Source organism: Anastrepha obliqua, chromosome 1 (genome assembly GCF_027943255.1).
Source record: "Anastrepha obliqua isolate idAnaObli1 chromosome 1, idAnaObli1_1.0, whole genome shotgun sequence".
NCBI lineage: Eukaryota > Metazoa > Arthropoda > Insecta > Diptera > Tephritidae > Anastrepha > Anastrepha obliqua.
This window is the reverse complement of record NC_072892.1, coordinates 30,441,381-30,461,655: the sequence shown is the minus strand read 5'-3', so window position 1 is coordinate 30,461,655 and position 20,275 is coordinate 30,441,381. Positions and strand designations below refer to the sequence as shown.

The 20,275-nt window shown below is 35.6% G+C and overlaps 4 protein-coding genes across 4 annotated transcripts; 1 reads left to right on the top strand and 3 right to left on the bottom strand.

Annotated features, from left to right (window-relative positions):
* Nucleotides 1-241: 241 nt before the first annotated feature.
* Nucleotides 242-4,337, bottom strand: LOC129248810 (uncharacterized). The gene is made up of 3 exons (XM_054888425.1): nucleotides 3,912-4,337; nucleotides 3,348-3,847; nucleotides 242-1,214 (listed from the first exon to the last, which is right to left on the bottom strand). The coding sequence occupies exons 1-3, from the start codon at nucleotides 4,265-4,267 to the stop codon at nucleotides 844-846; spliced, it is 1,227 nt and encodes a 408-aa protein (XP_054744400.1). The 5' UTR covers nucleotides 4,268-4,337; the 3' UTR covers nucleotides 242-843.
* Nucleotides 4,338-10,576: 6,239 nt separating this feature from the next.
* LOC129235358 (antennal-specific protein OS-C) lies at nucleotides 10,577-11,383 on the bottom strand. Its single transcript, XM_054869167.1, has 3 exons — nucleotides 11,278-11,383; nucleotides 10,945-11,194; nucleotides 10,577-10,712 (listed from the first exon to the last, which is right to left on the bottom strand). Exons 1-3 carry the CDS (start codon nucleotides 11,350-11,352, stop codon nucleotides 10,702-10,704), a joined length of 336 nt encoding a protein of 111 aa, XP_054725142.1. The 5' UTR covers nucleotides 11,353-11,383; the 3' UTR covers nucleotides 10,577-10,701.
* Nucleotides 11,384-16,863: 5,480 nt separating this feature from the next.
* On the bottom strand, nucleotides 16,864-18,121 carry LOC129245389 (uncharacterized). Its single transcript, XM_054883555.1, has 2 exons — nucleotides 17,868-18,121; nucleotides 16,864-17,120 (listed from the first exon to the last, which is right to left on the bottom strand). Exons 1-2 carry the CDS (start codon nucleotides 18,097-18,099, stop codon nucleotides 16,864-16,866), a joined length of 489 nt encoding a protein of 162 aa, XP_054739530.1. The 5' UTR covers nucleotides 18,100-18,121.
* Nucleotides 18,122-18,797: 676 nt separating this feature from the next.
* Nucleotides 18,798-19,554, top strand: LOC129252394 (protein UXT). The gene is made up of 2 exons (XM_054890924.1): nucleotides 18,798-19,073; nucleotides 19,132-19,554. Exons 1-2 carry the CDS (start codon nucleotides 18,893-18,895, stop codon nucleotides 19,380-19,382), a joined length of 432 nt encoding a protein of 143 aa, XP_054746899.1. The 5' UTR covers nucleotides 18,798-18,892; the 3' UTR covers nucleotides 19,383-19,554.
* Nucleotides 19,555-20,275: the final 721 nt, after the last annotated feature.

The following is a 20,275-nucleotide window of genomic DNA, read 5'->3' as shown; positions in this document are numbered from 1 at the left end:
TGCAAGTGGTGGACCATTTAATCCCACTCTTAAACGAAATCTTTCCGGATTCTGAATAAAAAACTCTAAGCTCGGAAGAAAGAAGTGCACCAGCACAATGAAAAATGTATTGGCAAAAGAGGAAAAAGACAATTTAGTACAAAAATTAATAGTAAACAAATTTTCCATAATGATCGATGAGAGCACAGACATCGGACTCAATAAGCATATGTGTCTCCTAGTCAGATTTTTCAACAAGGAAAGCAATGGGTTGTGATTAAGTTGCCCACGATTCATTTCGTTGGAAAATATAGCAAATTTATTTTCAAAGTCAATGTAGTATAGCCCAAACAGTGCTTTTATTGAACAGAAGGCAAAATCATATTTACTGAGGAGGCGCATTTTAATAAGCAAAACTGCCGTATTTGCGGATTGGAAAACCAGCGATTTAAGATTGAATTGGTGTTATGTTTGTCGAAAGGAAAAGACCGAATATTGCATTGTCCATTTCATATTTTCTCTGTATCCACTTAAAAATTTACTTTTCACACAGCATACATTCTTTTTTTCGCATAATTAATTATAAAAAATACTTAAAACTACGTTTGTACACAGCTAAGGCATATCTTCCGCTTATATGTAAATATGGTTTAATACTATACATTTTCGTTAAATATAGGATGTAGTAATAATGTGAGACCTAAAGAGTTTTCTAATTCAAAGTAAGCACAAAATATTTAACGATTTTTTTTTATAAATAATTAGAAACATTTTCGTTTGTTACGTTCAACAAAAATTGCCTGCTAGACTTTATGACTCTTACAAAGACTATTGGTAAACTGAAGGTAATGAAAATTAGAAAATTTAATTATTTTCAAAGTATTCACTTAAACTGTCGCGCAATTTATAAGCGCTTTGTGTAGCGTTGTTTGAGTAAAACCTCTTTGTTTCCTCTAGAGGAATAATCTCGTCACGCCAATCCCCAGGAAAGAGAGTATCACCTTCATAGCGGTCCACATATCCGGGAGGACAATAAGTGCTATCATGGGTCCGAGCAAAGTTGTGAAGCAGTAAGGTGGCTTTCAAAACCTGTTGCATATTACGAGGCGACAAATTCAATGGATTTGCTAAAATTCTCCAACGAGCTGCCAAAATACCAAATGCATTATCAATCACTTGACGTGCCCGATCCAATCGCGAATTAAAAATTTCACGTCTTTGTGAGAGAGGCTTTCCTAAAAACGATAAAAGACAAATTTAATACAATTTAGTTACTTGCAAACGTAAATAAAGTAAGTTATAAGGAGGAAGAAATTGTAAAATCGCCTGCAGAGGATTACACGAGAATATTTTATAGGCTCTGATATGCAGACAAACCAAAATTAATCGTTCACACGGAATGACCCTGATTTATATCCGGCCAAGGACTGTCACTCCAGCAGCATTCCCCATATGTAAATATGGGGAATGTTTATGCTGCTGCAACAACAACGCCCCCACCAGGGTAGTGGGCAATTGCAGCAGCTCGCCCGACATCACAATTGCTAGCGCAGGTCTGATAAATAGCATAACGTGGCAACCTATGCTATCGCTTGCATCAGACCACTTGCCCATTATCATCTCTTAATTTCTATATTTCGAAACTCCCCCAGCCACCAGAAGAGTCTCACTGGTCTCATATGCCGACCACTGCACGATAATGGCGTCGGGCAATGACAGTGATGGCCTATGCTCTAAAGTAAACGACTACCTCGCCCGCCTTTCTCGCTTCTTCACTGCGAGAAACTTAAAACTTTCTCCCACTAAATCCACGGCGACCCTTTTTACCACCTGGACAAAGGAGGTCAAGCTGCCACTTCGATGATACCCCAATACCGACGGTTAACAACCCCAGAATTTTGGGAGTCACCTATGACAGCTCTCCTTCTCAGCGCACACAACCGCTATTGCAACGAGAGTACAGAATCGCAACAAGGTCCTCAAGTCGCTCCCCGGCAGCACTTGGGGCAAAGACAAAGAAATGTTGCTGTCGACTTTCAAAGCAATAGGCCGACCGGTTCTTAACTATGCCGCGCCTGTCTGGTCGCCTGGAACCAGTGATACGCACTGGACGAAGCTCCAGACCTGCCAGAATACTGCCATCAGGACCGCGACAGGATGTCTCCTGATGTCCCCTATCCAACATTTGCATGACGAGGCGCACATGCTCCCGGTTAAGGATGCTCGGCAAGCAGTTTCTGCTTGAATGTCACCGTAGGCCTCACCCATGCAGACACCTGCTCGAGCCTGAGCCACCTCCCAGGCACATCAGGAGACACTTCCTCAACTACGTGAACGAAATCCAGGACAAAACGGACAGACCACTCCAGGATCAGACAGTGTACAGACAGGCAATTAACGACATTCATCGGGAGACCCTTACCACCTTCTTAAGCTTTCGACCCCCGAATGCCGTTATCGGAGTCCAACCACCACCTATCGCAGACGAAGAGCTCCAGCTTCCCCGAGAGTCCCGCGTAATCTTGGCACAATTACGTTCTGGATACTGTAGCAGGTTAAACTCCTACCTATCCAGAATCGACCCCGACATACTAAACATATCGCACCCTAAATACAAAAGGGTCACAACTCAAAATGTTCCTTCTGCTCAAATATGAACGAAACGTTATCAATAAAACGGTCCGCGAATGACATATGGCAAAAATAAATTTTTTGTTTTTTGGTAGGACTGTTATAAGCTTACATGGCAAATTTCAGCGCGATAAGTCACATAGTTTGTTTTCTGTGCTACTGTAAACAAGTCAAGCTCGAGTGTGGAAAATTTTGAGTTGTGACCCTTTTGTATTTAGGGTGCGATATGTCCAGCATGTGAAGGTACCCAGCACGACACTTACCACCTTTTCACATGCTCCATCAAACCCACTCATCTAACACCTCTCTCCCTCTGGACCCAACCCGTCGAAACTGCCAGTTTCCTGGGCCTACCGTTAGATGAGCTAGACGAAGACGACCGGTAATTTACACTACACTGACAGGGCGAAGATACTGCTACAACAACAACAACAAACAATTATCATCTCGATCCAGAAACCTGCCGACTTTGTTTCCGCGGATCACCGGTCATACATCAACTTCATCATAATCATTGTTGTTTGGTGTCGGAAATTAGCTAACTCGGATCGATAAAATGTGCTATAGAATATAATCTATAAGACTGGTTTACGAATTTTTGCAGAACATTGAAATCTAATCTTTTACTTATACTTAGACGAAGGACTTACTGATATTTTATAACAATTGATATTTTATAAAAAATTTTGTGTGAAAAATGGTAATGAATAAATATATATTATTTAAATAATTCGTACCTGGATAAAGCCTCATTATATGAGGTTTTAGTGGACACACGTTATCGCCAACAAAATAATATGGAAATTCGATTTCACTATTAGGAAGGATTTTATCTTCAGGTAAATTTAGTCCACCCTCAAAAAGATTATCTGCGAAATCTAAACCCCAGGTATAATCATAATCCTTGCGACGAAAAACAACCGCATCTATGCCTGTAAAGGTATAGTTGGCATCACAAGTTGCAAGTATGGCCACAGAATATCTTCCTTTTTTGTTTGGACTACTTAATTCAATTGTTCTTGTGTCTATAGCTCCAACACAGTTAGGCAATTCCAATTTTGATTCAAACTGGCGCGATAGCTCTACCCAATCCGCGGACTGTTTCATTGGCAGATATGTGTCAGATAGCGAGTTCCAAAGCACCTCACAGGTTTCGCTCACAATACGACGCACAAAAGGCAAGCCCAACTCGAAAGCTGATGGCAGCATTTTTTTGGAGTTCCCATTTGCTAAATACCTGTTAACATATACATATAAATATTAATTTAACAAGTGCAAGATGAAGCTATTCCATTACTTACAAAAGTGTTATAAATAGTCTACATTTTGGTGTAATACCCTGACGCATGGAGCACTTAAATAAATCCAGTTCCACCAAATTAAAAAGTAACTCAAAGGCGGCTTGAGACATATGTACGGAAGATCTGAACCCTTCTGGATCACTCTGGCATATTTTATCAAAATACTGGGCGAACAAAGTATCTCCCCCTTCACAATCTTGTGGATTTCTAGTAATCCTCCTCCTTGTTGGTCTACGACTTTCGTTCACTTTGCGGGTATGAGGCCTATGCCCATTTGATATAATATCGAGATATTTGCGAGCTTCATTTAGTAGCAGAATTATTATTACTAAGTCCATAGTATCGTCGAAATCCATTTTTATAAAATCATTGGCTCATATAATAAACGGAACCAAAATTATTTTGCGGCAGTCTTAACTTTGTTTGGTTTTGGAAATTCAAATATAAACAAATGCAGAACATATGGAAATGAAACGTTTGGTAAAAAAAACACAGGCTGCCAATGAGCATAATATTTGGATGGTGTTTTTCCTTGCTAGTGTTCTCGTGCGCGATAGTTTGTACCAATTACATCAATTCGCATACGTGGTAGTTTTTAATAATTTGTGTCAATTATTACAATAACAGCTTTTGGTGTTCGCCTACACAAAACTATAGCAACCTAGGGGAAATCGAGAAAACAAGGTGACATTTCACTTTACGGGAAGCTGATGGTTTCAACTGCAACAAATTTCATAGACAATGAATTCACGCAAATCAGAAAATTTAATTTCGGGTGCAAATAGCAAATTAAAGCATTCAAGTAAGAACGAAGTAAGTAAATCTACTTTGGATTCCATGGAATGAATTTGGAAATCACAGAGAGCCGTAATTACAACAAATTAAAAACAGATTTTAACAATAAATTTCAAATTTAAAATAATAACTCTTTCAACACTCAATGGTTTGTCTTTAAAACAGCATTCTAAGTTTAAAATAATTTTAACGTAGTTTTATTATATTAAAGTTATGTTCTAAGTACGTTGTTATCAAAATTGGGAGTGATCTTAGCCTGAAGAGTAAAAAAGAATTAAAAATATGCTTCACTATCCGAGGATATTTCGGTATTTGGCGATTTTCTACGATAACTTCGAGTTCAAAAAGATAAAAACATATAAACAGCGCACGATACTTTCAAAGAAGGAGGAAGATTTTTATTCAATTTAGTGCAACTGTTTACATCTCACAGAAATCCTTGATATGGGCGAATTCGTTTATAACAGAGGACTTCCAATGTGCAATGTCTACCAAAGCGACATAGGTTAATCAAATTAATTGAAGTGGAGAGATTATTTAATTTAGAAAGTAATCTTAGCTTCAGTATATAATTTCTATTTATGCACTGAAATTTTCAGTATTATAGAGCAAAGAAAAATGAAACATATAATATTGAAAATTTCAGTGCATAAATAGAAATTATATACTATGTCGCGACATAGGTTAATCAAATTAATTGAAGTGGAGAGATTATTTAATTTAGAAAGTAATCTTAGCTTCAGTATATAATTTCTATTTATGCGCTGAAATTTTCAATATTATAGAGCAAAGAAAAATGAAACATATAATATTGAAAATTTCAGTGCATAAATAGAAATTATATACTATGTCGCGACATAGGTTAATCAAATTAATTGAAGTGGAGAGATTATTTAATTTAGAAAGTAATCTTAGCTTCAGTATATAATTTCTATTTATGCACTGAAATTTTCAATATTATATGTTTCATTTTTCTTTGCTCTATAATATTGTATATTACTTTTTATATAGTTTGCATTATTTTTTTATATATTTTTTAAATATTTCTCATATATTTTTACAAAAATCAATTGTTAGAGAGTGAACTTGTTAAATGCTCATATTTCTTCAAAGTACTTAGTTTATTTTTTTTTTTCATTTCATATGAATGACCCTCTTTTGTGTTACTCTAGCAAAAACCTGCCATTATTAAACCACAATTTAACAAGAAACTTATCCTTAATAAATAGAAAAATAATAAAAAGAGAGTTCGAATTATGTGCTCGAAAATTTCGTGACCGTAATTTAGCGCAGATTGTCATAAATTTAAGGCGAATTGCTATAAAAATGTTTACAAGTAAACGCCAGTTTGTTATTTGTGAACAAAAATATTCACATATTAACGTTTGAAAAACTTTAAGTGTTAAAATTTAAAAAGCTCCGATGAGGAGGGTCATATAAATCACTTATGTTTTTTGGAAGGCGGCAAGGGTTCAAATAAATATTCTTACTTTGCCACAAAATGGGCAAATTATTAAGGGGCTCAACCAGTGTGAAACTTTGAAAAATTCAAAAAAATTTTTTTCATATTTTTCAGCAAGCAAGCAGCAACTTTTTGAAGAAGAAGAAGGTGAATTATATGGGCCTGGAATAGCAGATTAGGATTAGGTATGATATTTATCGTTTTATAAATGTGAGATCAGTATTTTTTTCTTTAAAAACGTTTTTCTCAAAATAGCGTTTTCTTAATTTGCTGCCACTGTAACTTAAAAACTAATTTTACGATCGACTTGAATCTTGTTTCCTCATTTTAAGTATTCATTTTTACATTGAAGGACCCTCCGATATTTCAATCTAATAAAAATTGTAAATTTGCGATGTGAAATACTATCACATTTTCAAGCTAAATTTTTATACTTTTTCCAAAATGCCGGATTTTTTTGGATTTCGTTCTTTCACCACAATCCTGCGTTAATCAACGCGTGATACCATCATCTTTAATGACTTTTTTGTTTTTTTTTATTTCAGGCACTCTGAAGACCGTAACAAAGGCAGCAGTGGGGAAACTTTTTTTTTGGACCTTCGAGAGATGCCCTATTATTAGAAGAAAAGTCCAGATTTTCCTTTGAAAAAATTTGTACTTGAAGTTTAATTATATATTAATATACTTACAAAGTTTTAAAACAATCAATGTAAAACTTTTTTAAAAATAAATTTTCAAAAACCACCTGTTTTTTTGTCAGTCACACTGTTTGAGCCCCTTAATATTAAATTTAATTTTTTTAAAGATAAAACTAAAATTAAATATTTTGTTGAATTTTTTTATTAACTAAGCTCAACTTTTCTTACGCCTTAAGTTAAAACAACTATTTTTTTTTTGTTATAGATTATTAATTTTTTCAGGCTGTCTGAACTTTAATGCTTCCGAAGGTGACTTGTAACTTAGCTTTTATACGACGTTATGCCAAGGACACGACATTTGATGACCGCTATTCTAGGAATATAATTTTTGACGCACTGGTACGCCAATCATTTGAAGTCCAATTCATAATAGTCATGCTTCGAGAGTCGTCGGATTTAAAGAAAATTCCTTCGTTTAGCTCTTCAGCCCCTTCATCTTTCCAGCCCGCTTCCATCTTATGCTTCTCGCTGTCAACTAAGAAACTCCCAGCCACTAGAAAAAAAGAACCATTCAGTGGTTGATGTTTCTCTTTGACTTGGTTGTGGATCCATTGATTGTCCTGAGTTACTCGAGCAAATTGGTTTTAATATTCTTCACAGAATCAAATTCCGTTTAAACGCCGTTTTATCTTGACCCACTTAGAGCTAATTATTATTAGTTTGGCCCAATCTTTAGCGCACTTTCAGAATTTAATAACATCTCAAAGAGAGTTGATATTGAATTCTCATTATGAAGATGTGGATCTTAAGTAAACACTACGATCGTTTTATTCTTAGGCTAAGCATCGAGTACTTTGTAATCTAGTATTTATGATTGGGCTAATAATATATAATATATAAATAATTTCCTTTAACTCCGGTTGGCGCGTAGATCCAGAAAAAGAAGTTAAATTACTTTTAGGTAAATAAGTAATTTTTATATCATAAACCGGCGATCTGCGTGACTGCGGCAAATGGCAAGGAATAACCCTACTTAACACCATCTACAAAATTGTAGCCGCGATCATACAAAGCAGGCTCAAAGATATCGAACGCTCCTTAAGAGATGAGCAAGCTGGTTTTCGCCCTCCCCGCAGCTGTGTTGACCAAGCCAACACACTTCGGATTATAGTCGAACAATCAGTTGAGTGGCGCTTTCCGCTCTATATGCTGTTCGCAGGCTTTAAGAAGGAGTTCGACACTATCAAACGAGACGCAATATGACTGTCACTGAGTGGAAAGAGAGTTCTTGCCCAGATAATCCGCCTCATCAAAGCCCTTCACAAAGACGATATAAGCGATCCATTCACTACCAACGCAGGCGTAAGGTAAGGTTGTCCCTTGTCACCCCTGCTCTTCGCCATCGTCCTTGATGACATCATGAGCCAACTAACCCTGCACAAAAACGACATCTTGTGAAGTTTCACCAGATATCTTGAGGAACTGGACTTCGTCGTTGACATCTGCCTCTTCTCTCCCAAACACTCTGACAAGCAAGCGAAGGCGGACAGACTAGTCGCGCTGGCGCGCACTGTCGGATTGGAGGTCAACATCGCCAAGACCAAAGCTATGAAAGTTAACCACAAAAACACAAGGCAGAAATTGGTTGACGGACGCCCGGTGGAATTTGTCGAAAGCGTCTGCTACCTCGGCTGCATCATCACAGCAGATGGTGGAGCAAATGAATATGTCAACTGCAGGCTAAACAAAGCAAGGGCGTCATTCGGGCGAATGCATACCGTATGGAGGAATTCGCAATTCTCCAGGCGCACTAAGTGACGAATATTCGGCGTTTCAACGACAATCGGTTCTACGTTACCGAAACGACCCGGATTTATATCCGGCCAAGGATTGTCACTCCAGCAAGATTCCCCGCATGTAAGTATGGGGAATGTTTATGCTGCAACAACAACAGCAAGAAATATTCAGCTCATGTGTGAAGTCCATATTGTTGCACGGAAGCGAAACATGGCTGGTCGCTAACACCATCACACAGAGGCTACAATCTTTCGTCAACGAACGGCTCCGCATCATCTGCAGAATATTCTGGCCAAACACCATCAGTAACGACGCGCTAGGGAGATTAACGAATGAAGAACCCATCCTTAGGCAAATCAAACGCAGAAAGTGGTGATGGATAGGTCAAACGTTGAGAAAAACACCAGATGGCATCATGAGAATGGCACTGGACTGGAATCCACAAGGGAGCAGAGGTCGCGGTCGTCCAAAAAACACTTGGTGAAGGTCGATGTTGTGCGAACTAGCAGATGCCGACATCTCAAGGGACGGTGCAAAAACAACAGCACAGAACCGTGTACGATGGAAGAGTCTTGTGGAGGCTCTATGCTCCCGAGAGGAGTAAACAAGGAGAGAAAAAAATACAGGGTGGCTGATGAAAGCCGCTACCAAAAAAAATTGAATAACTCTTTTTCTTTTTAAGTTATCTGTTCCATTTTTGTTTTAATTTGCAGATTGATCTTTAAAATTTATTAAAATGGATAACTGGGACACGCAAACAAGAATTTGGATAGTCCGCCGCTATCACGGACTGGAGTCCGTAGTTTTGGTACAGAGAGAGTACAGGCGGATGTTTGGCGGCGATCCCCCGAGCAGATGGACCATAATGAGACTGGTGAATAATTTTGCTGAGCAAGGAACAGTCGCAAGAAGGCCTTATCATCGAAACCCACCAGTTCGGACGGAGGAAACGATCGCTGCTGTAGCTGCAGCTATACAAAGCAATCCAAGGGTTTCAACAAGAAGCTTATCTGCTCAACTTGGTGTCAGCCGACAGTCTTTGCAAACAATAATGCACAAAGATTTAGACTTATTTCCCTACAAAATTCAAATGGTTAACAAACTGAATGCAGCAGACTTGCCGATTCGCTTGGAATTTTGCCAGAAGATCCTCCAAATGGTGGAAGAAGACCAAAACATGTTAAACTGCCTTTTGATGTCTGATGAGGCCCATTTCGATTTAAACGGCAATGTGAACAAACAAAATTGTCGAATATGGAGTACTTCTAATCCACAGATACTCCACGAGACGGAATTGCATCCTCTTCGCGTGACAGTGCGGTGTGCGGTTTCTTCACGCTGTATTGTCGGGCCTTATTTCTTTGAAGAAAATGGTCACACCGTTACGGTTACTGGAGACCGTTATTTGAAAATGCTGAAAGAATTTTTCTATCCAGAACTACGCCGAAAGAGAATTCCTTTCAACTCTGTGTGGTTTCAACAAGATGGGGCAACGTCTCACATAGCCCAGACTGTTATGACAGAGTTGCGACGAAAATTTCCCAATAAACTGATTTCAAGAAACTCCGAATTTCGTTGGCCCCCCAGGTCGCCTGACCTTACTGCACCTGACTTTTTCTTGTGGGGTTTATGTAAACAAGAAGTTTATAAAACAAAGCCAACAAATTTGGATGAACTAAAACAATCCATTCGGGCAACAATTGCGGCTATTCCTGTCGCAACTCTCAAAGCAGCAATGAACAACTTTTTACTAAGATGCCGCACTTGTGTCAACGAGCATGGGGGGCATTTAAATTCAATTATTTTTAGAACTAGTTAAGCTACATTTAATAAAATTTAATGACCTTCAACTTGAAAAAAAAATAAATGAATTCCATACACTAAAAAAAAGTTATTTGAGTTTCTTAATGTAGCAAAATTCATCAGCCACCCTGTATCACAAACTGAAGTAAAATTGAAATGAAAAACCTCTATTAAAAAGTGTTTATAAATATAATTTCGTTCAGTGTTGTTACATAAATTAAATTATAATGACGTATTTACAAGTTGATATGTACACATGCACGTATGTATGCGTATTTAAAAGTTAAAATTGCCACTATCCAATCGCTGCAAATAAAAATTGAAATTGCATATAAATAAAAAATTAAAAAAAAAGAAAGGGGTAAGAAAATCATATATTTTTTGCAAATTCCTAATCCAATCAAGTTGTATATATAATATTTTAAATTATTTTTTTACCTAAGATCATCCGTTAAAGAATCTATTTCTTTTTTAAAATCTTTTAAAAGTTCATAGTTTTCGCCCACTCGCTCGGCTACTAAATTTGCCACGGAATTACCTTCGACAAGTATCGGCACGACTTTCTCACCCAAGGTTTGAAGAATCTCCACTATTTTGAGAATTGTTGTTGGATCAGGTAAGCCTGGTATACCAGCTTTTCCCGCTAACTTTCCATCACCGCCTTTATTTGTATTTTCCCCACTTGTTGCCTCCAATGATCGTTTGGGACGAGACTCGTTGGAATCTTCAACGGTTTCCTCTGAGGATGAATTGTCATCTTCCTCTGATGGCGGTGCTGCATTGTCGGCCTACACACACACACATATGTATATATATTAGCTGCACATTAATATTACGATACAGTTGCGCACAGGAATATTAGGCATCTTACTTCGGCTGTTATTAAAAACGCCATTAAGGACAAAATCAAACCAAGCAACACGAGACTGCGTCCGGAGTGTAACATTTTACAATATACAAAAATTGTCAGGTAATGGTAAAGTTCGCAACTAACAACGAAAAGTCATTTGATCATCATTTTATACCAGGTACCTGCATTGCATGTCACAAATCGAAGGCATGCACTGAAGTTGGCTGCGTGCAAACCAATGCCAACAATTTTATTCAATTTCATCCAATTTCCAATGATAATTTGCCAATTTATATGATTGCTCCGCAACAAAAATTGTGTTTTAGAGCGGAATATATTTAAGAATAATAAAATAATAATAATAATAAATATTTAAGAACGCCAACCATTCATTGGAATCTCTGTACGAAAAAATAATACTACTTTATATCTAAAAGCGACCGTTGCTGCTTAGTGTGTCTGGCTGTGATATTCACACTATAGTCAAAAATGATCAACGATCAGGAGATTTTTCGCTGTCTACAATATGGCTTCTAAGAGGGAAAATCTGGTGGAACAGTTTTGTTGAATATGGGAAGGCCATCGCTAAGAGAGAGAGAAATCGCTTTAGACAGTTGGGATTTTTCGATAATACCATTGCAAATAGTGTGCAGAGGCCAGAACGGATGAGCACATCATCAGGAAGGGCTCCTACCAAGAATGATAAATTACAAGTTTTGGCCATGCGAAGCTAAATTGTCAGCGTAACTTCGGCTGTCACGTCATCGGGGATTAGGCAGCAAAATTGTGGCCGCTGATTTCATACGTACATATTTTTAATCTAAACAGTCGCTGTTCACATGGCGAAAAGAATTCAGAAGGTGTGGCCAACATTATGTCGTTAAACGCCGCTCAGCGAATTTTGAAGGAATCAGCTGATATGCTAATATCACTTGGGTTATAACACCGGTTTGTTTACGACAAAACTGAGATTGCCTTGGTGATATAAAAAAAAATGATAGTAGAGTGCCCAGAGACCAGAAAAGATGAGCGCAACGATAGAAATTCATCCTTGATGAAACTGCAGAGCCTTAAGACACCATTGAAAGAAATTCCTATGAATATAAGCGGAGGATGCATCATGTAGAGATATCCGAAGACAACAAAGAGTTTAAAATGTAAATAATTTCATAAACTTTTATTTACGTGCATGAATGTATTTGAATTGCTATAAGTTTTACAAAGATTTTTTGACGTGATAACGTCTTATAATTCGATTTAGCCGGCTGCACGCACGAAAAAATGTGTCGTTACCTTGCTCATTAGTGTTACCTTGCTCATTTGTCGTTACCTTGCTCATTACCGTTACCTTGCTCATTGCCGTTACCTTGAATGAACTGCAAGCGAAAGCGCGGAACGAACGACAAAGCAAACAAAGCAAACGAACGGCAACGTTCGACATCTTGCTCTCTCCTACTTAAGTGAGCTTATATATGTATGTATATGCGCATATGTACATATATAAATTCACGTATTTGTATTTGCATATGCCTTCTTATTGATTATTATTAATTTGATTTACTTGAAGAATTTAAAATAAAACCAAGTTTGTTAATAATACCTGTTGTTTTAATGTTATTATTATTTTTTGACGTGATAACGTCTAATAATTCTATGTAGCCGGCTGCACGCACCAAAAAATGCGTCGTTGTCTTGCTCATGCGTCGTTACCTTGCTTGAACAGCATGTTATGTTATGTTATGATATGTTATGTTATGTTATGTTATGTTATGTTATGTTATGTTATGTTATGTTATGTTATGTTATGTTATGTTATGTTATGTTATGTTATGTTATGTTATGTTATGTTATGTTATGTTATGTTATGTTATGTTATGTTATTTTATGTTATGTTATGTTATGTTATGTTATGTTATATTATGTTATGTTATGTTATGTTATATTATGTTATGTTATGTTATGTTGTGTTATGTTATGTTATGTTAATGTTACCTAATTCTCTATATCCATACAAAATATCTATCAAACAAATAAAATTAAAATTTTGTTTTGAAAAATGCAACCATTCAATCAGTATTTTCTTATGACGTTATCACGTTAAACTATCGTCAGTAAACCGACTTTACAGACAACCTCTTTTTTTTATTTATACTTACTAATATACAACTAAAAATATTGTATTGTTAAAATTAATTTATTATAAAATTAAATAAAATTTGTAGCACAAATTAAAAAAACTTCATATCAGTTTTCCAAAAATGTACTCGAACGAACTCATATGTGCTTTAAAAGAATCACATTGAAAAATATGGAAAAAAATGAATAAAGCTGCATATTTTACTGGTCGGACGCCACTTGTCTAGATTGTTGGCTCTTCTAATAGTTCATGAGTCCAGCACCGGGAAGTTAACTACTCTTATTTTTTTTATTATTTACTAATATTTTTCAGAATATCGCAATCGTTTTTAGGTCATTAGTAGGTCTATGACCGAAAGAAAATAACGTTGGATAGATCTCCATCTTTCTAAAAAACAAAAAATGAAAAGTGCCATATTTCGATGGTAGTTAACACCCTTTTTTTATTTTAACAATAGAAAGTTGATCGATCTCCTTCAATGCATGTAATATAAAAGTACACTACACATATTTCTTTAGTTTAAATAGTAGCCTTTTCGCAACTTCGGTTGCGACCTTAATGCTGAGTCTTAAATGCGCATTTAAAACTTTCGAACATTCCGTTTTCTACACATAAATATGGTCATGGTCATGATTCAATTATTAAAGGTTTGCTCACTTGTGACATTAGAATTTTGACACTCCCTTACAAAAGGTCGCGTTTAAGAAGGGCGTAGAAAGTGGAAAAATTAAATACCTTTTTGGTAAAAATGGTAGCAAAAAACGTTTTCTTTTTACCTAAATTATAACCGGTCGCCCCTCGGCAGGCAATGGCAAACCTCCGAGTGTATTTCTGCCATGAAAAAGCTCCTCATAAAAATATCTGCCGTTCGGAATCGGCTTGAAACTGTAGGTCCCTCCATTTGTGGAACAACATCAAGACGCACACCACAAATAGGAGGAGGAGCTCGGCCAAACACCTAACAGAAGTGTACGCGCCAATTATTTATTTTTTTATTTTTTTTTTTTATAACTGGTACAAACAGAAATTACCAGGAATGATATTACAAAAATGTTATTAAATTAAACCCAGATTGAGAAAGCTGCTTACGGAGCAAACCTTTTATTATTGAATCATGGTTATGGTACCGCATTTAGCGCTACCGCTGTGCATTTCGAATTAACTAATTTTTCGAAGATTACATATATGAGGCTTTAGAAAGCGTAAAATGCGTCAAATATGATAAAGTTAAAAATTAGAGGGATAAACGACTCGTGAATTTAAACAAAATTGTGAAAAACTTATGGAAACCGTGTATTACTACCGAAGCGCTCAAAGTGTTGTTCGAATTAACTATGGTAATTTTTCGAAGATTACAGAGTTGCTTTCGCCATTTAGATTCTTAATACAAAAAAAAATTATCAACTAGTTACAACAGAGAACGTAAATTCATAGAGAAGGCTCAGAAACGAATGAGCAGGTTAAATGTCAAATGCTAACAAAAAGCGGGTAAGAAAGTTTTATTATTTCACCACGGCCTTGGAAAAGTTAGCAGAAGAGAGTTAACATAGCGGAGCGTAGTCAACAGAAATAAATATAGCGTTTATATAGTATTAAAATGCCATGATTTGGTGTTAGGGAAAAGAAAATAACAACAGACTTGTACATTTTTCTTTCATGCTTATTTGCTGTCGGTAGGTATTTTGCATGCGCAAATGGATTACTTCTTGTGAGATAAGTAAATTAATTCTAAGTATATGCATGCATGAATATGAAATTTTAAGTATCTAATTGACTGATTTGTATTGAATTTAGGTATATTATCAAAATTATTCAAATATCATAACATAAAAAATAACTTTGTAAACCATTCATTTACATCAAGGTTTATTATTCAGCAATATCTTGTACTTTTAAAATTATTATATACATATGTATGTATGTACATATATTCATATACTGCAAAGTGTTGAATAGATATAACATCTACCATCCATATTCATGTGGGCAGAAAAAAAGCTTGACCTGCCTCAAAACGCAGCTCATATGTATTTACATATAAAGAATTCAAAGCAAATAGACAAACGTATGCAAACATATTTCTAACATATGCAAAAAAAAAAACAGTCTAACGGTTAGACGCGATAGAAGTGAAACCTTCCATGAAACAAACTGAGAGAGAATGAGACGAAAGCAGCATTAGGAGCGGGATAATTATAGGTTCAATATAATATTGCTATAATGTTCATATTTTATTTTCTTCATTTTATTATTATTCATCCTCAATGTTTTCAATTTCAACAAATGATACGAGTAGCTTATGATAGCTAAAATATGATACAAATGCTTTGGTTTCGATGTTGTCAACATATCTTTGAAATACCGCGTCAATTGTTGTTTTTGATCGTATTGTCGATTCAGTGCGATTGTTACACATTTTTCAGCAGTACGCAGCCACACACATATACGTATATCAACATATAACGCTTCGTAGCCAAGAGTGTCGCTTTTTCGTTTAATCGAGTCTCAAATCACTCCCAACGATTCTAAAGAAGTTTTCACTTCAAAAACCTCATCTTAACGGTATTCGTTTACATATACATATGTACGTAAAAGTTTCTATTCTAAGCAAAACAATGCATATTCGTATATATATATATAACCGCACATACTTACTTTATGCCTCTACATGCGTATACTTCCAAAACTAAAATTCTAAGCCGAGCGACTACAAGAACAAAATGCCTTCATAGGCGCAGCTGTAGCGGTCATGATTATTTACCTGCGACGGCGCTCAAATATTAAAAAGCACAACAAAAACAAATTCATTGATAAGTTCGAGCTCATATTTCTACGAGCAAAGTACTTTAATTCATAAAACGAGCCGCCCATATGCCAATTTTCTCGACCATTCGAAAATAGTCAACATTGGAATATTTCGCGTTGAATTATTTGCCAATATTTGGTAAATCTTGAATTTTTGTCAAGTCGAGTGGCCGCTGCTCCGTACATATGTATGCATCTATATAGGTATGTATGTAAATATGTGTTCTACATGCTCGACAGTAATAGCAAATTGAAATATTTTTTCTGTGGCAAGTGCTCGCAGCCTCATATGTACATATGTATGTCTATGGAAGTTTGTATGTATGTATTTATGTATATGCGTGTTTGCTTTTGCACGTCCATATGAACGATTTTTCATATGCAGATATTCATTTGATTTAGCTGAACGAATATATTGATTTTGTAAGGAAATCCTGTCGAATTATATTATTGGTATATGTTCATTTAAGTTCTTCTTACCAAATAAATATTATTATCCTTAAGAAAATTGAAACACTAGTTTTTTTAATTTCAATTTTTTTTATTTTTATCAACAAGTAAGTTAACTACTCACATATATGTAGTATATATATATTACAATACTATAAATAATAGGTATTTATTGTACATTTCGTGAAATGAAAAAAAAAAAACATAAAATTCTATTAACCCTCTAAATTGAAGCAAGGAAAAGCCCCTTTCAAAAGTTTATATTTTGTCACCAATGTGTGTTCAAAATGGCGTTGGCAAATAAAAACCCTGTCAGTGCTTGACAATTGCACGTTGCAAGCCAAGGCCCAATTCTTACGGGTCTCTTCGTCCCTAGGAAACGCAAAAAGTATAGCTTTATCATTAGGCGCGCAGCTCTCGATACAGCAGCTCCTTTTTTCGGTCCACTTGTTCGGTGGAACATCATCATAGCCTAATTAAAATTAAAATTTTTATTTTTACAAAATTTAAATTGAGGTATATTCAGTACAATCATATACATATATAAAACTAGAAGCCGCACCCTCCGAAGATTTATAATTAGTTTTCAAGTAATTTATTGTTAAAATTGTGTTACTTAGCGAAAGGATATTGTTGTTTTGCATACAAGTATAAAAACCAGTAAAAATACGTTTTTGGCCATATATTTTATGAATTGAAGTGAAATTTAGAACAAAATATATGTATTATATTGTACCAATTTATAAGTGTATTATAATGTGTGCAAATATTGAAAGTTATAAAAGTTGTTCATGAGCATCTCCTAACATCTCAACCAAGTTTCATTAAATAAATCATTCTACTTGGCCTACAATTGCCCATACGGCATTATACTAAACCCGATCCTTCAAATTCAAAAGTTTTTTCTGGAGATGTAAATAAAATAATGAGAAAGTGTGCATTCTAAATAAATAAATCCCTTCTCTGCTTTCTATTTCATGCATGCATGCATGGATGTGTATATTAAGCTTTTCAATAGGCACGAAGTATTAAAAACGACATCCAAGCATACGATTATCAGCTTATGTACGTACAGTGAACCAAAAAGAAACTGGGACACTAATATTTAAAAAATTATTCACAGATTTATAAGAAATTATAATATTGACTGTAACTCCGTTTATTTTTTCTTCTCTGTACATACATATATGGAGACATAATAATAAATTAATTTACTTACCCAAGTTTAGAGTTGGAACCACTCCATTCTTAAGATACTTTGGTCCCACGGCATCCTCCACAAAATGTTGAATGCATACAAATGAATTATGCATTGGTATTTGCATTAAGGGTGAGATCCGCAAATTCTCCTTCCACAAATTTGATAATTCCCGATTTTTGGAAAATGCGAAACAACGAACGTTTTGTTCACTATTACATTCCCGAACACGACATTTTGAAGCTTTAGGCATGTTTTGTTTTATTGATTAGTTATTAATAATTTCAAAATGCTTACTTCACCGCGCACGTGCACTCACAATTGCCTTTCTTTACGTTCTCTGGTTACAATTAGGAACAGAACATTGTATGAAGACATGTGTATTTAGAGTTGCATTAAGAACTAAATGCCCTTTTAGCATGCAGCTTAAATGGCCTATAAAATTTAGCAAACCTTGTTCTTACAACTTGAAACGAACGGAGGGTTTCTACATTTTACGGGGAGTAAAGATACAAAACAATAAATAAAAGCAAGGTGAAAGCGGCCATAGCTTATAATTTTAATTGCAAGCTTCAGTTTGAAATAATAAAAATAATAACAATAAACAAAAGCGCCACTATATGCTATCGTCGACCATTCTGGTTAGTTTGTGTATCGGTGTATATGTGCAAATGTGTGCGTACATGTGTACAATAGGTGCCTACAATCATGGTAAAAATGCACATAATATATTTTATGCAACTGCAGTTGGCGACATTAACAAGTCCCCTACGTACACATATTGGATTCAATGTATTAAAATTTGATATTTGTATTAACCCCTTTTTAATGTTTAATTTACTTTTATGTTGCAATTAAATATTGAATGATACGCCCTGTGTTTGAAATTCCATACTTTGCTTTTCAAATGCGACACTCTGTGTTTACAGTCAGCTGTTCTAAGCTGTGGAAGCAACAACAATTCAAGGATGATCGATGTGCTATTTGTATATTTGTACGCGGAAAATTGTCGCGGGCTGTAGGATTTATAAAATAAAGCATAGGGAATGGCTCTTTTAAATACGAAAAATTTGGAAATATTTGTTAATGATTTCCTCAAAAAGGATTTGGAAGAACTAGAGCGCCACATAGATAAATATAATGGGGAGATAATGGAGTATGTCCAACTCGAAAATACACTGCAGACACTAAATGAGAATTCGCCAGGTTCTTTTAAGACCCAAATGAGTAAGTGCTGGATATAGCAAACATTTCGCATCTTGTAATTTTTAATTATATTTTATAGATATTGGAGGCAATATTTTCATGGAAGCTAAAGTGGATAATACAGACACGATACTGATAGATGTGGGCAAAGGTTACTTCCTACAATTCTCTGCTGAGGAGGCAATGAAATTTTTAGATTTTAAAGTAAGAGTACTAACTAAAGAATGTAATGTGCTACGAGAGGAGAGCGTGAAAAAACGTTCGGATATAAAATTGGCGCTTATGTGCATTGCTGAACAAGAAAATTTATATCAAAGGAAAAAGGATTGAAAGGCACCTTAATTAATAGCTAATAATAGTTGTGTGTAGGTATATGTATATACTTTTAAATATGAACTTCCTAGATGGTTAACATTTTCGGAATATTTTACTTTATGTCTGTGAAAGTAGGAATCATTTTTGCATAGCATTAAGGTGAATAATAAAACAACAAAATCACATACACAGTTGACAGTTTTTATCCACAGAACTGTGTGATTTTTCTTTAGTTGTCGTGCTCAGGCCTGTATAGATAGTAAAAAGAGGTGGCCACTCCCACTACTTTGTTCCTTCACACTTTTACATCTAAGTGAAAAAGATTTTTTTGCGTTTATGTGCTTTAGTTGTTGTATTATATATTTATTAACAATAATTCCATTGCCACGGCAATGCTCTATTGGATAAGATGAAGTAATTAGCTAAATAGTTGCGCAAATCTTGAGATGAAGAATTTTCGTTGATGTTAAAATTGTGTGCTTCTGGCAGAACTACTTGGCTTTGCTGGATACGTGTTGACTCTTGTAGAGAAGTTCTGTACCGTACGCCGTCTGTTATTCAAATAAAATTATGTAAAACACAAGCGCTCTGAACGATTGAAATGATAGTGAAAATGATAGAAGCATTCACCGTGTGTAAGTATGGGGAATGTTTATGCTGCTACAACAACAACATTGAAATGATAGTTTCACATTTTCGGCATCTTATAGGTGCTAAGAAAGCCTGGAACTGCTGAGTCATCATTTCGAAAGCGCACTCTATATTTTTTTTGCCGCGCCTCGACCTATAATTGAATATTCGCCTTTTATTATTGATATTTCTGCAGGGGGGGAAGGTCGCATTATATTTTTTCTCAAGGGGAATGCGCTATCGGCCACCAAGTAATAAGGAAATTCATTGCCACTTTC

What these genes read in the sequence shown, in the direction of transcription:
- LOC129248810 (XM_054888425.1), bottom strand. Translation starts at nt 4,267, where the DNA reads ATGGATTTCGACGATACTATGGACTTAGTAATAATAATTCTGCTACTA. An exon ending in AGACTATTTATAACACTTTT is followed by an intron (nt 3,848 to 3,911) that starts GTAAGTAATGGA and finishes ATATGTTAACAG; the next exon opens with GTATTTAGCAAATGGGAACT. An exon ending in TATAATGAGGCTTTATCCAG is followed by an intron (nt 1,215 to 3,347) that starts GTACGAATTATT and finishes TATCGTTTTTAG; the next exon opens with GAAAGCCTCTCTCACAAAGA.
- LOC129235358 (XM_054869167.1), bottom strand. Translation starts at nt 11,352, where the DNA reads ATGTTACACTCCGGACGCAGTCTCGTGTTGCTTGGTTTGATTTTGTCC. An exon ending in CGTTTTTAATAACAGCCGAA is followed by an intron (nt 11,195 to 11,277) that starts GTAAGATGCCTA and finishes GTGTGTGTGTAG; the next exon opens with GCCGACAATGCAGCACCGCC.
- LOC129245389 (XM_054883555.1), bottom strand. Translation starts at nt 18,099, where the DNA reads ATGCCTAAAGCTTCAAAATGTCGTGTTCGGGAATGTAATAGTGAACAA. An exon ending in GGTTCCAACTCTAAACTTGG is followed by an intron (nt 17,121 to 17,867) that starts GTAAGTAAATTA and finishes AATTTTAATTAG; the next exon opens with GCTATGATGATGTTCCACCG.
- LOC129252394 (XM_054890924.1), top strand. Translation starts at nt 18,893, where the DNA reads ATGGCTCTTTTAAATACGAAAAATTTGGAAATATTTGTTAATGATTTC. An exon ending in TTCTTTTAAGACCCAAATGA is followed by an intron (nt 19,074 to 19,131) that starts GTAAGTGCTGGA and finishes TATATTTTATAG; the next exon opens with ATATTGGAGGCAATATTTTC.